Genomic DNA, 17,872 nt, shown 5'->3' with positions numbered 1-17,872 from the left:
AAGTTCACTGGCACAGCTGGTGAGCCTCTCAGCCCTACCAGTTTGAAATTTGGCCTTGCCACATCCTTACATGCTTGCGTGCTCGTACTTTCTTAGTCGCCCTGTCACATTCACAATTTCACACTCTAACAACCTAGGTGGGCTTGCAAAAACGGACCCCAGACCGCGAAAGATGGCCGGGAGGCTGAAAATATACGAAGGTCTAGCGGCACCTTGTGACATGCTAGCTGGGTATACTGTCCTCTACTATTTGGTCCTGCTCGTAAGAATAAGCAAAGTCTATGGCCACTAAACCGAGACAGGTTTCAGACCCTGTTTGTCTCCTTTCTGGCGTCCAAGAAAGATCATGGAGGCGTAGATCGAAGGCCCCGGGGCCGGCTCAGGGGTTCCTCGTACTGAACTCGTAGATTGGATATTCATCCAGCGACAATGCAGTGGTTTACGAGGCGAAGGAGAGACCTTGACATGATCAGGAGTATAAAGCAATGGACGATGCCTCGCCATCAACAGACCTTCTAACTCATCACAACACAACCAACTCATCCAGCACTACTACAACCTTCTACTCTACCATCTCTCGCCGGCCGAGATCTTACACAACACCCTCTCTATTTCCACTGCACCTTTCTACACAACCCCAGCCTACCCAGACCATCCCCCTCTTGCTTCTTTGAACTGGGAACCCCAGCCAATCCGCCATCATGTCGTTTTCCACGTACCCGCTGGACAAGCGTACCCGGCAGGACATGATAGTCTACCTGGAGAATGCCAACCCAGACCAGCTCAGTGCGAGCGCATGGGGCCAGACCACCTGGCAGGCCGCGCACGGCGAAGGCCGATCGGCCTCATCGACCACCTTTCATATCGGGCTCCGGTTCGCCCAGGGTCACTACTGGACTTGCATCCTCACCAGGGTCCGGCGCCAGGAGGTAGCCCTGGAGGGTACCATCATCGACTGGGGTACCACGGCGCCCAACCTTCCTGGGGTCCTCCGGGAGTACCAGCGGCAATTCATCAGGGCGCGCGCGCCTGCTAGTGAGAACCCCCAAAGGGATCCCACCGACAACAACGGCGGTGGTTCCGGCGGCGGCGGCGGTGGCGGTGGCGGTGGCAACGATAACGGCCCCGCCTGGGAGAAGAAGGTCCTCAAGGACGACTACGGTGGATACTACTACATGGACGAGAACGACGAGTACTGCGCCTGCGACGCACAGGGCACCCAGCTGAAGACGACGACCCTGAAGGGCCGCACCACCAACCCCCACGCCATCCTACTGGTGTTCGTGAACTCGCAGAGACAAACCTACTTCCTCCACAAGGGCCAGCGCATCCCCTGCCAGGTTCAGAAGGACCCGTCGACCCACCACCCCTTCATCCTCGACGACAAGCAAAAGAAGCGCAACGTCCAGGTCTATGGCCCGATGCCCCGGTGGAAGGCTGCCCGCGCCCAGGCCCCAGCTCAGCCCTCGGGAAAGATTTCCTCGTCCAAGACGACGCCTTCGTCCAAGGTTTCGTCGTCCAAGACCCCCGCCCAGGCCCCGGCGGCGTCGGCCAAGGTTTCTACGAGGCAGCCTCTCCAGGCTGTCCAGTACATGGTTGATCCCGCCAGCGGAAGGAAGTACTACATGGGTGCCGACGGCAAGCCTCACTGGGCCTAAGTAGCGGTGTTTCATTGTGGTTACCTAGGTATGGAGAGGGATAGAACATCGCGGGGATAGTTGAGGATGGGTTGGGGGGACTCGGGGCGGTTGAGCAGGCTCTCTTGGATAGTGCTGGCAGCTGATGTATGCATTCAATTGGGATAGAATAAACCATGCTGGCTCATGTACCATCATGAGGCTGGCTTCTCACGTATCAATTACCATCGACGTGTTCTTGAATCACCTTAATGTCAGCAACCACCTCGCTAGCGCTGGAGTAGGTCATGGCCCAGCATTTCCGTATTACTTCCACCAGGACCAATTCACTTGTGGTCGGATATTGATTTGACCCAAACAAAGCCTCTACATCCTCTTCAGTCTTGTCATCAAAGGGTCGGTGAGTGGTTTCGACCTCGTAAAGCAAGGATCCCAGGGCAAAAAGCTCCGATTGCACGGTGGGCTCCATGGTGGACAGGCTCGGGTGCGCAGAATGAACACTCGGCGCGACTGTGGGAGCAGAGCCGTCGAGAGAAGAGCCGGCAAAGTCGGAAACCTTCGCGTTCTCCTTACGGTCAAGTAAGACGTTGTAAGTGCCGATGTCGACTTGTTTGACGCCATGCGAGTGGATATGGTCAAGTCCTTCTGCCGTTTGCAAGGCCCACATTGTCACTTGCTGCATCGTCGGCCGTTGTTGTAATTTACGCATTTCAAGGAGGCGATGGCGAAGGGTGTGATGGAGTCGTTCGAGAATGATGGTGTCTTGCTGTGACCCGAGGAAGGCTGTTATGCGGGGATGATTTCCCAAGCGCGCGTAAATGCGACGCTCCACGCGGAGCTGTTCCTTGGAGGACTCATCGTCGGAGAACGGCCGTTTGATGACGGCTCGGTCGGAAACAAAAAAGATGGCTCCTGATAATCCACAGGTCCACGGAATCCCAGTAAGGCTGGCGGGTATTAGGGGAATGTCTGACATTGTCAATGTCAATGCCATTGTCAGTGTCAAGAAGAATCAGGAGGGAAATGCACAGACCGCATTGGAACCTGGAAAGTTTCCGGGGATGAGACCCACATTTCCTGGCTGGATGTGTTGGAAAGTCCAAACAGCCATGTACAGGTATGTGACGAACCTACTTCAGGATCCTATCCTGTTAGGGTTCAGCTTCGTTGAAGGTAATCTCTCGAGGATGCTTAGGTTCGGTGCAGCCAAAGGGTGCACAACAATAGACTTGTCTCAACAGTAGGCTTGTGAGCTTGTAGCGAACTGTAGTTGTGATTGCTAACTGGAGAACTCCCAGAGCTCTCCAGAACGAGTGACTATATACATACTGTTATCACTCCTGTCACTGGTGATATTGGTGATAACGTCCGGGTTATCACCCCGATCACCAGTGAACTTGGTGATTATCACCTTCATCACCAGTGATAATCGTGACACTGCCATGATTGGCTCCTTAAGCGATTGGTTGTCGGCGCGTCCCGCGCCTCCGACTGCAGCCTCCCTGGCCGCCCTTATGGTCATTCATGACAAGGTACTTGTGAACAGGGGGTCAAATGTATTGTAAAAGAGGTTACTGTTCCTGACAACTAGAAGTGTGTGATTGAATTGTCTAATTGATTCAAGTGTGTAAGGAGGAGGGTATCTGTACCTCCCTGAAAATCCTATATTGGGCGCTTATTGTGGGCCCAGTGACCCCCAATTTCGTGGACCCGCCGTACCGTTACTGAAAGCCGCATTTACCCACGCGTTTTGTTCAACAGGATGAACCAACCTCAAAGATCAAGTATATCCAATACCTTATACAGACAGTTACACCCACCTCTTGGACATAACGGACTCCAAGTTTACAGATTAGATGGCGATCAAACCTCGCCTCTGAAGAATAAAACGAAACTTGAAGGCACCTAAAAGCCCGCTGAACCGTTCTAACTGTTATATTACTATTCTCCTTCTTTGCTTTTTCTTCTCCGGTCCTTTTCTTTCTGTCTTTTTTTTTCTTTTTCTTTTTACCTACCTAGTAAGACCACAGAAGAGTACGGTCCAGATCAACCCGCTTTGTTGTCACGGAATGACCCAGGGAGCGGCCCGGGGCGGTCGCAGCCGAACGCGCAGGACGCTAACAGCCAATCGCTTAAGAACCAATGGAAATGGTTATCACGGGCTGTCAGTGATAATGGAGGATTATCACTGACTGTCGGTGACACTGGGTGACTATCACCAGTTGTCGATGACAAGGAGGGATTATCACCAGCGGGATAGTGATACTAGATAGTATATAGTCACTCGTTCTGGAGAGCTCTGGGAGTTCTCCAGTTAGCAATCACAACTACAGTTCGCTACAAGCTCACAAGCCTACTGTTGAGACAAGTCTATTGTCGTGCACCCTTTGGCTGCACCGAACCTAAGCATCCTCGAGAGATTACCTTCAACGAAGCTGAACCCTAACAGGATAGGATCCTGGAGTAGGTTCGTCACATTTGTGTGAACCGCCGGGGGCCCGAGTTTCTTGCCCCCTAAGGCACCTACCTATCTTGGGATCAAATATTACAAAGTTGCCGAGTGAATGCTTCACATGTATAGGGCAATATGTCGAGGCTGCGTTTGGCTGCTGACATTTCATGTGATTTCCGAAGTTCACTGATCTCGACTTGACCTTCCGCCGCTCTCGACACGGTACTAATCCATGTCCCCAGTCTCACTCAATATCAACAACCCATGGCTTCACTTCTTTCAACTGGCTGTCTTGGATAGTACTGGCCGTTGATATTTGCATTACATTGGGATAGAATAAACCATGCTGCCTCATGTACCATCATGAGTCTAGCTTCCCATATATGAACATGACTCCCCGACTGCCTGATTCTTACGTCGTCCAGTGGTTACTCGCAGTGACTGTCTGTTTCGCTCGAGCTTCCATACCCCAATCCCCACTAGCCTCACTGGAGTGCGCTGGGCCTGCCGATTATCCAACACCAGCTTCTTCATTTCCAACCATACCATCACCAAAAGGCCGCTTTCCAACCATGAATCCTCCGAGGAACAACTCCGCCCCACGAACCCCTAGAAAATGACCTCTCATCACCGTCTTCCTCAGCTCGCGCCAAGAGATCATGATCCTCGAACAACTACAACATACCCGCCGCTGCCGCACCACACCCTCCGCCTCGGATTCCTCGAACGACGAATTTGCCTCTTACTCCTTCTTATCGTTCATTGATATGGTCCCCCTGCCGTCCCTGTAGATATGGTGAACCGCGGGAGGACCGTTCACTGGTGTAATGCGAACACGAAGGATAGGTTCCTTGTCGTCCGGATTGAACTCTGACAGGTGCACAGGACTGCTCGCATTGCTTCGATACCTGTGAAATATTGAGTTCCTCTGCAATCTCCCGGGCTGAGAGGGGGGTGGGCCATACAAGATCTCGATCTCCTTGATTGGGCCGACCTTCTGTATGTGTTGTCAGCAAATGTATAAGAGAGGCCCCAATCGCTTACGAGGCTTTGGAAACGTAGGATAGTAATGATGAAACTGTATCCTAGATCAACTTACAGAGACAGCCCCACGAGCAGCATAAATCTTAGATGCGTCAGGCCAGGGCGGAGCAAGTTTCTCCAGCGGATAGCCAGTCCATTTCACCGATTGACGGGCTGAACTGAAGAATCTCCACAAGGCCATCGAATATGTCTAGGGGCAGTAAAAGCAAGTAGTGTTTGGCGGAGAGGGATCATGGCAGAGACAGAAATTGGCTGGGAGCAGGCAGTCCAAAGCTGAATTATGTATACAAAGTGTAGTCAAAGCAAATACAAAGCTGGCGGCGGTGACATAGAATACTTTGAAGCATGCAGTCTAAGAAGATAGAGTTCAAAGGATATGCATGCTGTCGTTCAAAGGGGTATATTGTAGTGGGTGAGGTGGACGAAGATCTTCCCAACCTTCCCCTTGTGCTCGCCCCCCTGACACGGCCTCAAACCACCAACCTGATAATAGTGCACCTGATATTGGCAGTACACTCAACGTCTGACCCAGAATGTAACGCAACTGAAAACCATCGCGTCGTGGCTATGCAGTTATATGTATAGCCTGTGAGGACACGTTGAATCTCATGTAGGTTTTGGCGGTGCGCAGCTGGCTTATCACGGGGCTGTTCATGATGCAATTCAGTCTTTAATGCCATTGAAGTCAAAAATAAGTGTCTAGAATTGTATTCTTGGCTATATCATTACATATTTAATAACAATATCGATCAGGTACCACTTGTGAAGTTGTGATGCCAGCACCAAAGGAGGTGGCCATATGAAACACCCGTAGTAAAATCTTTTATGGCCCGCGTGTGTGTGGAGCTCCCTGCTTCAAATCATGTTGTTCCTGTACGTGTAATGCAGCATGTAATCCTGTGTGATTACTTGTGTCAGCTAGCCTAGATGAACACTGTTTTGTTTATTATTGATCTTAGACACAGCACCGCCGTCCCAACTCCAAAACGTGCCCTGACTTTTCCCCATTTCCCTCCCTGTTCTTAACTTTCCTATTTCTTTCAATCATTGCTATCGATTTCCTTTACTACTGTCAACATTCGCAAGCCTTGTTCAACACCGACAAGCCATGGCCTCACTTCGCTGGGCCACGGGCTTATGCCGTCGGGCTCCATTAGCTCCTCGGTCATTCTCGAATCTTCGCTACGACTTGATCCCCAGCAGCGTTATAATTGATGAAGAGACACTCCCTGATTACCGCCCGGAAACCTTTTACCCTGTCCGCCTCGGCGAAGTCTTCGCTTCCCGATACCAGATCGTTGCTAAATTAGGTTATGGTTCGACATCCACGGCTTGGCTGGCGAGAGATCTCCAGTATGGACTTTGGCATATTTCGTCCTGATTGTACCCGAGTTGCTGCTGACCACCTTACAGTGAGCATTGCCACGTTGCTGTGAAGGTGTTTGCCCGTTCAAGCTTCATGGGTTCCTACGTGAACCATGAACGCAGTGTTTATCAGCGTATCAGCGAAGGGCCGCCATCTCACCCTGGTCGAGGCTCTGTACGGCAGTTGCTCGATACGTTTCAGTTAGAAGGTCCGGATGGCGAACACCAGTGCCTCGTCCACCCCCCTCTTTTCGAGACTCTTCTGACATTCCTCGCCCGGAATCCCGCCGTGGGGAGACTCCCCAAGTTGATGCTCGCAGTGGTTTTGCATCGTCTTTTCTTGGCTCTGGACTACCTCCATAACGGATGTGGCATCATCCACGCGGGCAAGTATATTCCCACCCCCACGCCAGCACCACTGCTGACATGAAGATATCATCCAGATGTCAGACTAGACAACATCATGTTTGAATGTAGCGACGAGTCGGCTTTGATGAGGTTCGAACAAGCCGAGCTAGACCACCCTAGCCCACGAAAGGAAGTCAACGGACGGGTGATTCATATTACTCGCATGGTGGATGTCGACACTAGCGCCATGGGGTGGCCAATATTATGTGACTTCGGGTCTGCTGTTTTTGCAGACAAACTACATGACAGTTACGCCCAACCACGCCAATATCGGGCCCCCGAAGTTGTTCTTAAAGTTCCGTGGGGCCACAAGATCGACATTTGGAACGTCGGGTGCTTGGTAAGAATGGCGACCCTCCCTATCAGGTTGTCAGACTGCCCTTGCTAACGCCAAACTAGATATGGGATATATTCGAAGGCCGCAATCTATTCGATGGCATCGACCCCAAGGATAGTGCCTATCGAGGAAGGGCTCACCTTGCTGAGATGATTTCCCTGCTGGGACCACCACCGCCCGAATTCATTAACCGCGGTGACCTTAAGGACAAGTTCTTTTCGGAATCAGGTGAGTGACCCCTAACTTGGGGCGTAAAGAATCCTGGTCTAGTTCGCTTTGCTAACCTCATCGAAATATTCGAAGGCGAATGGACTGCAGACACTGAACTCTTGCCCCCCAAGACACTGGAGCATCTGGAGACATCATTGGAGGGCGCGGAAAAACAGCTGTTTTTACAGCTCATGAACAAGATGTTGCAGTGGGCACCGGAAGATCGCAAGACGGCGAAGGAGCTTGCGAAGGATCCATGGATCATAAAGAATGGATTGGGCTGCGTGTGAACTTGCGCGAGCGCGATGAGGGTTATTTGTGGAGGATTACGAAGCTACCTATCTCTGTAGGACTATGAGAAAGTGTACCACCGTCTCCCCAGTCCCTAAGAATTGCTTCGTGCCAGAACTAGATGTACCTTCAGACTCAACGGCATCTTTTGTTATTTTGCTTGCCCACTGGGCAGCTTTTCTCCTCTGAAGCATCTCCTAATCCTGACGGGATCCTTACTTTCATCTGCACAACTCTAGAAAACGCGATGAGCTCACTTTGAGTCCGTCGAAAATGGGGTCTGCAGATTGCAATCATATCCCAGAAAAGGTTATTCGCAATGCCATCATTGCCACCACCTCTGGTTGGAGCGAAAATGCCTGTGGTCATGACGGGCATGCCCAAGCTAAGGTTCCGCTAGAAACTCCGTTTGGGAGGTAAATATGACTTGGCCATGCCTTGCGCGCGAATCACGAGAGATCACCAAAACAAAGTTGGAGAGCCTCGTTCCGAGGGTCAAGACGAATTCAACCGCGGCGAAGGTTTTGGCCTACCATTGGTGCGCTTGACCCGCCTGGTTAAAATGCAACATCACCACTGGGATCTGCGACTACTTTCTTCCATTCTACGCAAATATTGCGCCAATGGCGACAATGCAGGGATTACCGCGTCGGCTATGGATAACAGAGCGGAGGTTTAGCGGCACCAACCAGGCCGCTGGTATTGCTACCCAGGCCAGATATATAAGTCAGGTATCCCTTGGCTAGTTAGGGTTCCTGGTTTATCACGGCGACGACGGTTCTGGGATCAATCCGGGGACCTGCGGACAAGTCTAGCATCAACAACAACTTTATCCTGGTCTAGGATCAACAGAGACATCAGCATGGTCGCAGCCAAGATGGGGGGCCTAAACCGCCTTCTCCCGTTCCTCGCACTCTTCACCGGCAGCGTGTCAGCTGCTGCCGTGGACACGACTCTCCAGTCCCGTGCCACGACATTCAACAACCCCGTGCTCTGGGAGGACTACCCCGACCTGGACGTCTTCCGCGTCGGATCGGTGTTCTACTACTCTTCCTCCACCTTCGCCTACTCCCCCGGCGCCCCGGTCCTCAAGTCCTACGACCTCGTGAACTGGACCCCCGTCACGCACTCCGTCCCCACCCTCAACTTCGGCAACCAATACAACCTCACCAGCGGCACCCCCGGCGCCTACGTCAAGGGCATCTGGGCCTCCACGCTCCGCTACCGCAAATCCAACGACAAGTTCTACTGGTACGGCTGCATCGGCTTCGGCAAGACCTACATCTGGACCAGCTCGGGCACCAACGCCGGCGCCAACGACGGCGAGGTCGACGCCTCCAAATGGAACTGGGAGTCCCACCCGCCCATCAACACCTGCTACTACGACAGCGGGCTGCTGATCGACGACGACGACACCATGTACGTGGCCTACGGCAACCCCAACATCGAAGTCGCGCAGCTCTCCGCCGACGGGCTCAGCCAGGTGCGCACGCAGCGCGCCTACACCCCGCCCAGCGGCACCACCACCGAGGGCGCCCGCATGTACAAGGCCAAGGGCGCCTACTACATCCTCGTCACCCGCCCCGCCGACGCCGAGTACGTGCTGAAGTCGACGTCGGGGCCCTTTGGGCCCTACACCCAGCGCACGCTGGTGTCGCGGATTAAGGGACCGTTGGCGAATGCCGGGTTCTCGCATCAGGGTGGCATGGTGGAGGCGCCGGATGGGACGTGGTATTATGTCGCGTTTATGGATGCGTATCCTGGTGGGCGGATCCCCGTGGTGGCGCCGCTGAAGTGGACGAGTGATGGCTGGCCGGAGCTGGTGACGGATTCTCAGGGCAACTGGGGGACTAGCTACCCTATTCCGGTGCAGACCAGCAAGACGGTGCCGGGGAGTGCTGGGTTGGATGAGTTCAAGGGTGGGAAGCTGAGCCATCATTGGGAGTGGAACCATAACCCGGATACGGGCAAGTTTTCGCTTGGGGACAGCGGGCTGGTGCTGAAGACGGCGACCGTGACGGATGATTTGTTTGGCGCGAGGAACACGCTGACGCGGCGCATTGCTGGCCCCAAGTCGAGCGGCACGTTTAGGTTGGACGTGAGCAAGATGCAGGACGGGGACAGGGCCGGCGCGGTGCTGTTCCGGGACCGGGCTGGGTACATTGGTGTGTGGAAGCAGGGCAATGAGGCGCGCATTGTGCTTGTCGACGACCTGCGGTTGACTGAGGGTTCTTGGTCAACCGCGTCGAAGGGCAAGACGGCAGCGACGGGCCCGACTGTCAGCAACACGTCGGATGTTTGGTTCAGGATCGAGGCCGACATCACGCCTGCGTTTGGAACCAGCACGGAGAGGACCACGGCATTTTCCTACAGCTTGGATGGGGGAAAGACTTTCGTCAAGCTTGGGTCTGGTTTCAAGATGAGCAACGCGTGGAACTATTTCACGGGATACAGGTTCGGCGTCTTCAACTTTGCTACCAAGGCTGTTGGGGGCGAAGTTACGGTCAAGAGCTTCCAGATGCAAGCCATCTAGGGGAGCAATGTCATGTAGGAGAATAAAAGTTACAGTTTCTCGGACTTTCCAGAGCCCAAATCGAAGTGTTGCTAGTGGTTGATCATGGTGCTGATCTCGAATCAAGCAGAGGTGTTGCGATGGGTATGTGCCGATCTGCCAAGATACACTGTACCAAAGGGGGTCTAATACAAAGTCAACCACCAAATGGTAGCGGGATAAGAGTGGTTTGGTTGTTCCTGAGCAGTGTTTCGTACTAGCGATGTGATTCGTGGGGCGAGATCACTTGACGCGGTTAGGGTGGTGCCACCTCCCCACGACTGACCACATGATGACGAGACGAAGAGGGGTCGACTCCTGGATCGCCACGTCGTGACACACAGGATAGCCAGGTTGGGGTATATATTGGTGGATGGTCATCGGCATCTTAGGAGAATGAAGTTGACAATTACCAATCCCTTCCCTTCTTTATAGTGGATGTTTTGAGGATTCATGGCTTCACCTCAGAACTGTTCGTTTTTGCCCGTCGCCCCTTACGACCCCCAGGGATACTTCAAAGAACGGACGTTGACACGACGGGACACATCCAGCAGTTCCACAGCATGGCCCCCGATTAACATTCGACCCGCAGCTTCGGAAACAACAAGCTAAGGATGGCGAGCAGCAACTGACTTATCCACCCAGGGCGTCAAGCGAAGCAACGACCTGATCCGGACCGCGAGCGACACCATGTCCTCCGGTAAGTTTCAGCGTGGTCGCTAACCTGGCTGACAAGCAGGGTGCAGTGACGTGCAAACGGTAAGCCGCGCAGGCCTGCTTCGAAGTGAATGATTCCCGTCGCCATGGCGCACCACCTACACTCCGTTCGATCCCTCGCCGTTGTCCATCCCTGAACCGTAAACACACCATCAACCACCCATCGTCGTAACACTGGCCCCCTCCCTGCACGATGCACACGCCGCCGCCACCACCACCACCCCCCTCCTCCCCTCTTCGAACCCGGGTTCAGCACCGCTCCACAACCCATCCCGTCGTCCCTCACCCACGCCCCTGTCGCACTAACCGGCATCTAGCCGTAAAAAGGGTACATCTAGTTCACCTGCTTGTCCGATCCACCCCCAGCAAGCTCGACACGGCGACTTAAACGAACTTCTCATAGTTCCCTTCCATCTCTGGATACCTTCAAGGTCTGGACACCACTACGATTGGCTTCGCTTCGCTTTATTCCCGTTCCGGTTCCCGGTTCCGCCGCGGTTTCACGATTTAAGGACGATATAAGCATGTATTGGAGGCTGGGTAAAGGAAGGACGGGCATGTTCATGTCGGGGTATGATTAATGGGGAAGGGTTGGCTGATTCCAGACTCCTTGTACGTATGGAAGGGATGAGTTCGGGGTTGGTGTACGATGATTGGGAGGGGGGATTCGTGTCAAGGTTGGAATGTGGGTTGATGTTCAGGGTATGGGGATGCTTGGTTGGTTGGGATGGACGTATCGTTGGTGCTGTTGGAGTGGGAAAGGGGGAGGCGGGTGAATGGAAGGTTGTTTGATGTTGGCGAGATTGCTCGTGATTTGGTTTTGTGACTTGGAATGTTAATGGGTGAAAGAGAATGAATGTGGATGTCCAGGGATAACAGTGTAATGAGTGTTTTGTACGTTTCCCCATGAAATTCACCATATCTCCCTCCTGTCATTGCTCTTAGAGGTGGTCCCACACAAATGGCATATTGCGGCCCAACTTTATTCTGCACCTTCAACCCTACACGCTGATCGTCCTAAACACGCTAAACTCCTCGCCCGTCGCCACCAGCATTCCCGGTATTTGCGGGTGCCAGTGCACCTCCTTAGCCTGGTTCTGGTAGTGCACAAACAGCAGCTGCGGCGGCACATCCTGGACGCCCGCCGTGTCCTTGCTCTCCTCATCATCCAACTCCACCGCCAGATCCCACAGCGTAACTGTGTTGTCACCTGCCGACACCGCCACAATACTGTCATCCGTCGGGTGCCACTCGATGCTGGTGATCTGCTCCTGGTGGAAATTGAAGCTCGCAACCGGACTCGGCCTCTGCAGCGCCGACGCCGCATTCCCTCCCGCGCTCGGCTTCCACTGCCGCAGATCCCACACGCCCCACACACCCGCATCATCTCCCGACGCCAGCAGATGCGTCGTCTGCCGCGACCACGACATGACATTCACATCCACGTCGCTGACCTGCATGGAGAGCGCGGGCTTGCGGGCCTTGCTGCGCACGTCCCACACGCGGATGGTGCCGTCGCTGGACGCCGACGCGAACACGGACGCCTCCGAGGGGCTCCATTGGATCTCTTCCACGCTGGACGTGTGGCCCTGGAAGGGGCGCGTGTCGGTGACAAAACCGCCGCCGTCGGTCCGTGTGGTGGCGTAGATCAGGCCGTCGTTGTCGCCCGTTAGGAGCTTGCCTGCGGGGTGGAGAGGCGACCAGTCCACGGCGTATCCCTCCGACTTGTGGGCGCGGATCGTGCTGATGGGTTTGTTTTGTTGGGGGGTGATGATGGTACCCGGGGTATCGAAGGAGGCAAGGTGGGGAGTGATGTCGTGAATCAACACGTTGGTCGATTCGGTCATCGTCGCGGTAAGTGTGGTGGGGGGTTTCGATGCGTCTTGGGATGGCGTGTGGTGCGCTCGTATCCGGTTCGTCGTGGTGTTGAGAGGAATGCTTTTGTGTTCGAGAATTGGGTCGGCATCCTCGTCTTCGTCTTCGTCATCGCTCGATTCGTCACCGTCGGCGCCCTGCATCTTGCTGAGACCGCTGAACTTCATGACCATGATGGAGTTATCGCTGGCTTTTGCGCTGTCGGCTTGTGTTCCGGACACGGTGTACATGGTCGCGGGGTACACGCTGCGGTTGTCCCCTAGGCCATCGCGTATGATGTCAAACGAGAGGCATGGCCACGGGGTGCTCAAGTTATGTAACATGCGGTATGTCGTCGGGTCGGGAGAGAGAGTCTGGCCGGGCTCGAGTTTTGTCCTGCCGACAATGAAGGTACCGGGTGCCGCAGGGTCGACGTCCATTGCTTCCTCGGCTTCCCGCTCAGCATCCGGCCTACCATCGACGCCGGCCTCGATGATCTCGTCCTCGCTCTCGAATTCGTCCTCGAACTCGTCCTCGAACTCGCCCATGTCGGCGGGCTTGTCGTCGACATCCATGGCGTCCGGCCTCCCCCCGGCCTTGAGAGGGCCGGCGCTCTCTTCGTCTGCAGTGCGCTTTGCCATTGTGTTGTCCTTTCGACCAGTCAATGTTGCGCCTCTGGCTCTCTCGCCGATTCAGTCGCAAAATCAAGTCAAAATCTGTGGACTCTGGACTTTTTCAGTGGGGTCGCCTTATCACCCCTCACCTGCGGGGCTTATCGCTCGTACCGCTCACACACAGCAAAAAGTCGCATCCCTAACCCTTGATCTGCCACGCCTCAATCGACCTGGGCTTTGAGTCGGCTTTCTTTTTGGCCAGGCTGTGCAACTTCCTGCCAGCTTGCGATTGAACTTTCGCACATAATTTGTATCATTGAATAATACAATCCAACTCACACGACGTGTTGACGGGATTCCCGTTGGCATATTAGCACATATATATATTGGTGCCATTTCTTATCATCCTAATCCCATGCACCACACGTTTTGCCTTCCAAATCATCATTCTCGTTTTCTTTTTAGTAACAAAAGTTGAGGGTGGTCTCTCTCTCGCATCGACATGCGGATTCCTTGCCTCCGGTTAGCTAGCGCACGCATGCCACTGCAATTCTTCACAACCTCATCGAGGCCACAACCCCTGGCTGTCATCAAGCGCTATTAGCGGCAAGTTAAAACGTCACCAACCGAGGGTAAACGGGCTCATATTGATGTTTCTTTCATATTATGCTTGCCTGTTTCGCCCGCGCCAGCTTTCCAGGCAGCTTGAATCCAGGAATTCGCTTGAATCATGCCCGCATTTGTTTCCTGCAACAGCGGGCCTCGGAAACATGGTTCCGATGGCAAATCGGGATATGATCCGCAGCGCCCGCCACCCGGAGCAAGCCAAGCGGCCACGCTCGCTTCAGCTTGGCGTTTGGATGACACCCCATTCTCATGAACCACATGCGGCATCTGAACAGTGTGTTGACTTTGGATGAGCTTTGCTACGACGCGGAAACCTTCCTATTTCCCCGGCAGTACTCACACGCAACGCTCCGTTGCAGGCCGGAACCCCATATCTATGGGCCATGGGGAGGCGACTTACCAGCAGCCCGGGCTTTTTAGCTCGACCGCGTGGTGTGTTGCTCACTGTCTGTCTGATCAGTCTCGCCACAATCTGGTTATGTCGGCTTCCCAAGATGTGCCTATATGGTGAATCATCCCAAAGAGACCCTAATGTTGGCCCGCCCGCTCGCCCAAGCGTCGACCTCTCCAAGGCGGACGCGCCATTTATCAGCTGGCCGCTGGAACGAGTCTGCAAGGAGAGCACCACATGGACTCCGGGCATTGTTTTTGTCTGTGATAACAACTCGGGCGGCATTGGCAATATCCGCAATTACATTCTCACATGCTTCCGCTACGCCATTGACGCGGGGGCAACAGGAATTGTGCTTCCCCGGATCAGAACACGCTCGGAGAAGGACCTCGCAAACCTCATGCTAGAATACCAGGGATTCGACTACTTCTTTGACGAGGACCATTTCCGTCAGAGCCTCAAAACCGCTTGCCCTCAAATCACACTTTACGCCTCAACGGATGACATCCCACACGCTCCTGTACCTTACCGGGCGGAAAAGATCACCCCGCGAAACTTTGGCAAGCGGGGAGGTTGCGACAAGCGGGAGCTTAACAAGCACACCGGTCGCTTCGACAAACAGTTCTGGGACTTCATCAAAAACACAACCGAGGAATTCCATTTACCACCTCCGACCTTCCAAACCCCCCGCATCATCCGCTTCACCTGGGGCGTCCAATGGGACTGGCCCGTCTTCCGCGACGGCCCGGAGTTCGTCGCCAGCTACGGCGGCCTTCTCCGATTCCGCAAGGACATCCTCGCCCTCGGATACCGCGTCGTGACCTACATGCGGCAGTTCTCCGACGACCACGGCGGCTACACCGCCTTTGCGGGGCTGCACCTGCGCACCGAGAGCGATGCGCTGAGCCGGTGGCCCAAGTTTGACGCGCAGAGCGGCGCCTACCTGAAGCAGGCCGGCGGCATGGACTTCAAGGCGGCTTACCTCGCGACGGGCAACAAGACCGAGGCTCGGAAATTGACCACCGCGGCGGAAGAGCAGTATGGCATGGCTGTCGTCACGAAGCATGAGTTGTTGGAGGAGCATCCTTCGGATTTGGCCGCGCTGGAGGCGCTCACGTGGGACCAGAAGGCGCTGATTGACTTTATTGTCTTGCTGGAGTGTAACTATTTCTTGGGGGTCAGTCCAAGCTCGTTTAGTATGAATGTGGCTGGGAAACGACACCTCAAGGCTGAGGGGCTGTACACGCGGCCGTGGAGGATCGGTGGGGACGGAGATGGCCGGAGCTGGCTCATTGGGAGCTACGAGAATTACTGGGAGGACTGGCTGTTTATGTTTGAGTCCTTGTGGCCATAGTTCACTCACCCGGCCATTTTGGGTAACCTGGCTTTGGGATGGGGCCGGCGAGGTCACTAGCCACCCAGCTGTATTTAAACATGTCTTGAACGGTGTTGTCTCATTCGGGTTCCAACTTAGTCGCGCCGAGATGCTACTTGGACTCTCCAAAAGGCGGCAGCAAATCTTCCAGGACGAGCCAATGCGCCCTCATAACAGCCCATGCAAAACATCCCCTGTGGTGCCCTGGCGTACCGAAGGTCCTTTATCTTGCCGTCGCAGTTCTGGCATCGGAAACAAGACCCGCAGAAGGCTTGGTCGTCAGCCAGGATGACCAGGTCGTCGATCTTGTTGCCACAGGCACTGCAACCATATCTGCAATCACTGCAGATGAGCGATCCGTCGTTCCCTACGAGGTACAGGCTCATGTCCTCATCGACCAGAACATTGCATTTGATACATCGAAAACAATCAGAATGCCAACGGTTCCCGCCTAGTCTCTGTCAGCTTGGTAATAACAGCCGGGTAGAAACTAATATGACTCACCCAACTCATAAGCTGAACCCTCCTCGAGTATTTGTATCCAGGATGAAGTTAACAACGGTGATTACAGGCATTCAAAGTTACTTTAGTATTCACTCACCTCACCACAGCCTTTGCAAGGGAATATTTCGTCATCTGGCAATTGCTCTGCTGGGTTCAAACCTCCAACTTCGTTGAAAGGCGCAGTGCCTGAACGATCATGCAAAGTATTGCCTGGAAGTGTTAGCCCTTCCACTAATGCTGCTGGAGGAACGGCGCCGTTGTCGCTTGTTGGGTTTGTTAAGTCCAGGTTATCATCGTTCCGCTCCATCACGTAGTATTTCCCGTTGGCAACATCCATCACCGTCAGGGGCATGGCAATGACCGAGAGAACGGATATGTCGGCCAAACTGTAGCCCGAGAATACCGACCAAGCGCGCGAGCGTTGCGCAGTACTGACAAAAGAGCGGTCGCATTCCTGATATCGATCGGTTTTGCGATAGACTCGAGACTGCTCCAGGATTCTCTCAAAGGCGAATTGGATGGCCCTGCCACCAAGGGTGTTGGGCTGGCTGATGGTTGTGTTTTTACGGCTAACTCCCCTTATGGTAGAGGAGTCATCGCCATCCTGGCCGTTATTCTCATTGTCCGGGTGTGGTGTGGCTATGCTGCGAGCAGCAAACGAATCTTGGGATTGGGAGACTCTTTGCCGAAGCTCCGTGTTCTCAGCCAACACCCTGTCAACCAGGAACCGTAGCTTCTGCTGGCTCTCGTGCGCCTCGGTGTCGGATTCGCTATGGACCATCAGCGAGAGCATCTTGGTTTATCTGTTACATACCATACCACTGCAAAATGCTCAGCATGAAGAGCAGAGAGGACTTGTACCGCTCTATCCTTTGCAGGTGCTCATCGAGTTGTTTAGAATACTTGGCCCACGAGATCGCCACTCGCACCCTGGTTCGTATGGCCAGGCGCTCCAACATCTTTTGAAACTCCGAAAACGCCAACATGGCATCGGCAAGCGCTACGCGAAGGTCGTCGACCTGTATCATTTCTCGCCGTGGACTGGCGGCATCGAGGCGATGGAGGAGCCGCTGCATAGCGCGCAGCGCAATTTCGGAGTGTCGGACCTCATTCTGTACATCCTTGATGGTCGTGGGCGAGTTCCGGACAGATGACAGCCCCTCGAGCAAGGCGTTTACTTTCGCAGCGGCTGTTAGCAGGCCCACGACGGCGGCCGTAATACTCAATGGATCCATCTGTTCCCAGACGAGATGGTATACGCATTTTGCCCGATGGTTGGAGAATGAATTCCGGTAACGCTCGCCACAGACGCTCAGGGGCTGAGCCCAACCTCTGCCCAGGCTGCTGCATCTTTGATTGGACATCAGCATCGCTGCGCACATGCATCAAGGGTGGCTCGTTTTACAAGCAGGTCCACCATTCACAAGAGGTACATACGTTTTGGAAGGCAGTTCTTCCCCAATCGAAACCATCTACCCTCCTAAACTTGGGCTCC

At 54.2% G+C, this 17,872-nt stretch overlaps 8 protein-coding genes across 8 annotated transcripts; 4 read left to right on the top strand and 4 right to left on the bottom strand.

Moving 5' to 3' along the window:
* The first annotated feature begins 326 nt into the window (after window positions 1–326).
* On the top strand, window positions 327–1,712 carry F5144DRAFT_575986 (uncharacterized protein). Its single transcript, XM_066789107.1, has one exon. It carries the CDS (start codon window positions 702–704, stop codon window positions 1,656–1,658), a length of 957 nt encoding a protein of 318 aa, XP_066640879.1. The 5' UTR covers window positions 327–701; the 3' UTR covers window positions 1,659–1,712.
* Window positions 1,701–2,666, bottom strand: F5144DRAFT_575985 (kinase-like domain-containing protein). Its single transcript, XM_066789106.1, has one exon. The coding sequence runs from the start codon at window positions 2,629–2,631 to the stop codon at window positions 1,855–1,857; it is 777 nt and encodes a 258-aa protein (XP_066640878.1). The 5' UTR covers window positions 2,632–2,666; the 3' UTR covers window positions 1,701–1,854.
* Window positions 2,667–6,241: 3,575 nt separating this feature from the next.
* Window positions 6,242–7,743, top strand: F5144DRAFT_593693 (kinase-like domain-containing protein; the record flags this gene model as incomplete). Its single annotated transcript, XM_066790492.1, has 5 exons — window positions 6,242–6,486; window positions 6,547–6,884; window positions 6,942–7,246; window positions 7,306–7,471; window positions 7,547–7,743. 5 exons carry the CDS (start codon window positions 6,242–6,244, stop codon window positions 7,741–7,743), a joined length of 1,251 nt encoding a protein of 416 aa, XP_066640877.1.
* A 479-nt stretch (window positions 7,744–8,222) lies between these two features.
* F5144DRAFT_575983 (arabinoxylan hydrolase) lies at window positions 8,223–10,518 on the top strand. The gene has a single exon (XM_066789105.1). The coding sequence runs from the start codon at window positions 8,607–8,609 to the stop codon at window positions 10,275–10,277; it is 1,671 nt and encodes a 556-aa protein (XP_066640876.1). The 5' UTR covers window positions 8,223–8,606; the 3' UTR covers window positions 10,278–10,518.
* Window positions 10,519–11,908: 1,390 nt separating this feature from the next.
* On the bottom strand, window positions 11,909–13,634 carry F5144DRAFT_273518 (WD40-repeat-containing domain protein). The gene has a single exon (XM_066783644.1). It carries the CDS (start codon window positions 13,505–13,507, stop codon window positions 12,014–12,016), a length of 1,494 nt encoding a protein of 497 aa, XP_066640875.1. The 5' UTR covers window positions 13,508–13,634; the 3' UTR covers window positions 11,909–12,013.
* A 541-nt stretch (window positions 13,635–14,175) lies between these two features.
* Window positions 14,176–16,053, top strand: F5144DRAFT_273595 (uncharacterized protein). The gene has a single exon (XM_066783646.1). It carries the CDS (start codon window positions 14,491–14,493, stop codon window positions 15,850–15,852), a length of 1,362 nt encoding a protein of 453 aa, XP_066640874.1. The 5' UTR covers window positions 14,176–14,490; the 3' UTR covers window positions 15,853–16,053.
* F5144DRAFT_273587 (uncharacterized protein) lies at window positions 15,911–16,489 on the bottom strand. Its single transcript, XM_066783645.1, has 2 exons — window positions 16,378–16,489; window positions 15,911–16,324 (listed from the first exon to the last, which is right to left on the bottom strand). Exon 2 carries the CDS (start codon window positions 16,257–16,259, stop codon window positions 15,969–15,971), a length of 291 nt encoding a protein of 96 aa, XP_066640873.1. The 5' UTR covers window positions 16,260–16,324; window positions 16,378–16,489; the 3' UTR covers window positions 15,911–15,968.
* Window positions 16,460–17,612, bottom strand: F5144DRAFT_603745 (uncharacterized protein; the record flags this gene model as incomplete). Its single annotated transcript, XM_066791304.1, has 2 exons — window positions 16,460–17,147; window positions 17,197–17,612. 2 exons carry the CDS (start codon window positions 17,610–17,612, stop codon window positions 16,460–16,462), a joined length of 1,104 nt encoding a protein of 367 aa, XP_066640872.1.
* Between the last annotated feature and the right edge of the window lie 260 nt (window positions 17,613–17,872).

This window comes from Chaetomium tenue, assembly GCF_020726465.1.
Source record: "Chaetomium tenue strain MPI-SDFR-AT-0079 chromosome Unknown F5144scaffold_5, whole genome shotgun sequence".
In the NCBI taxonomy this organism is placed as follows: domain Eukaryota; kingdom Fungi; phylum Ascomycota; class Sordariomycetes; order Sordariales; family Chaetomiaceae; genus Chaetomium; species Chaetomium tenue.
Note: the sequence above shows the minus strand (reverse complement) of the source record. Positions and strands in the feature narration are given on the sequence as shown.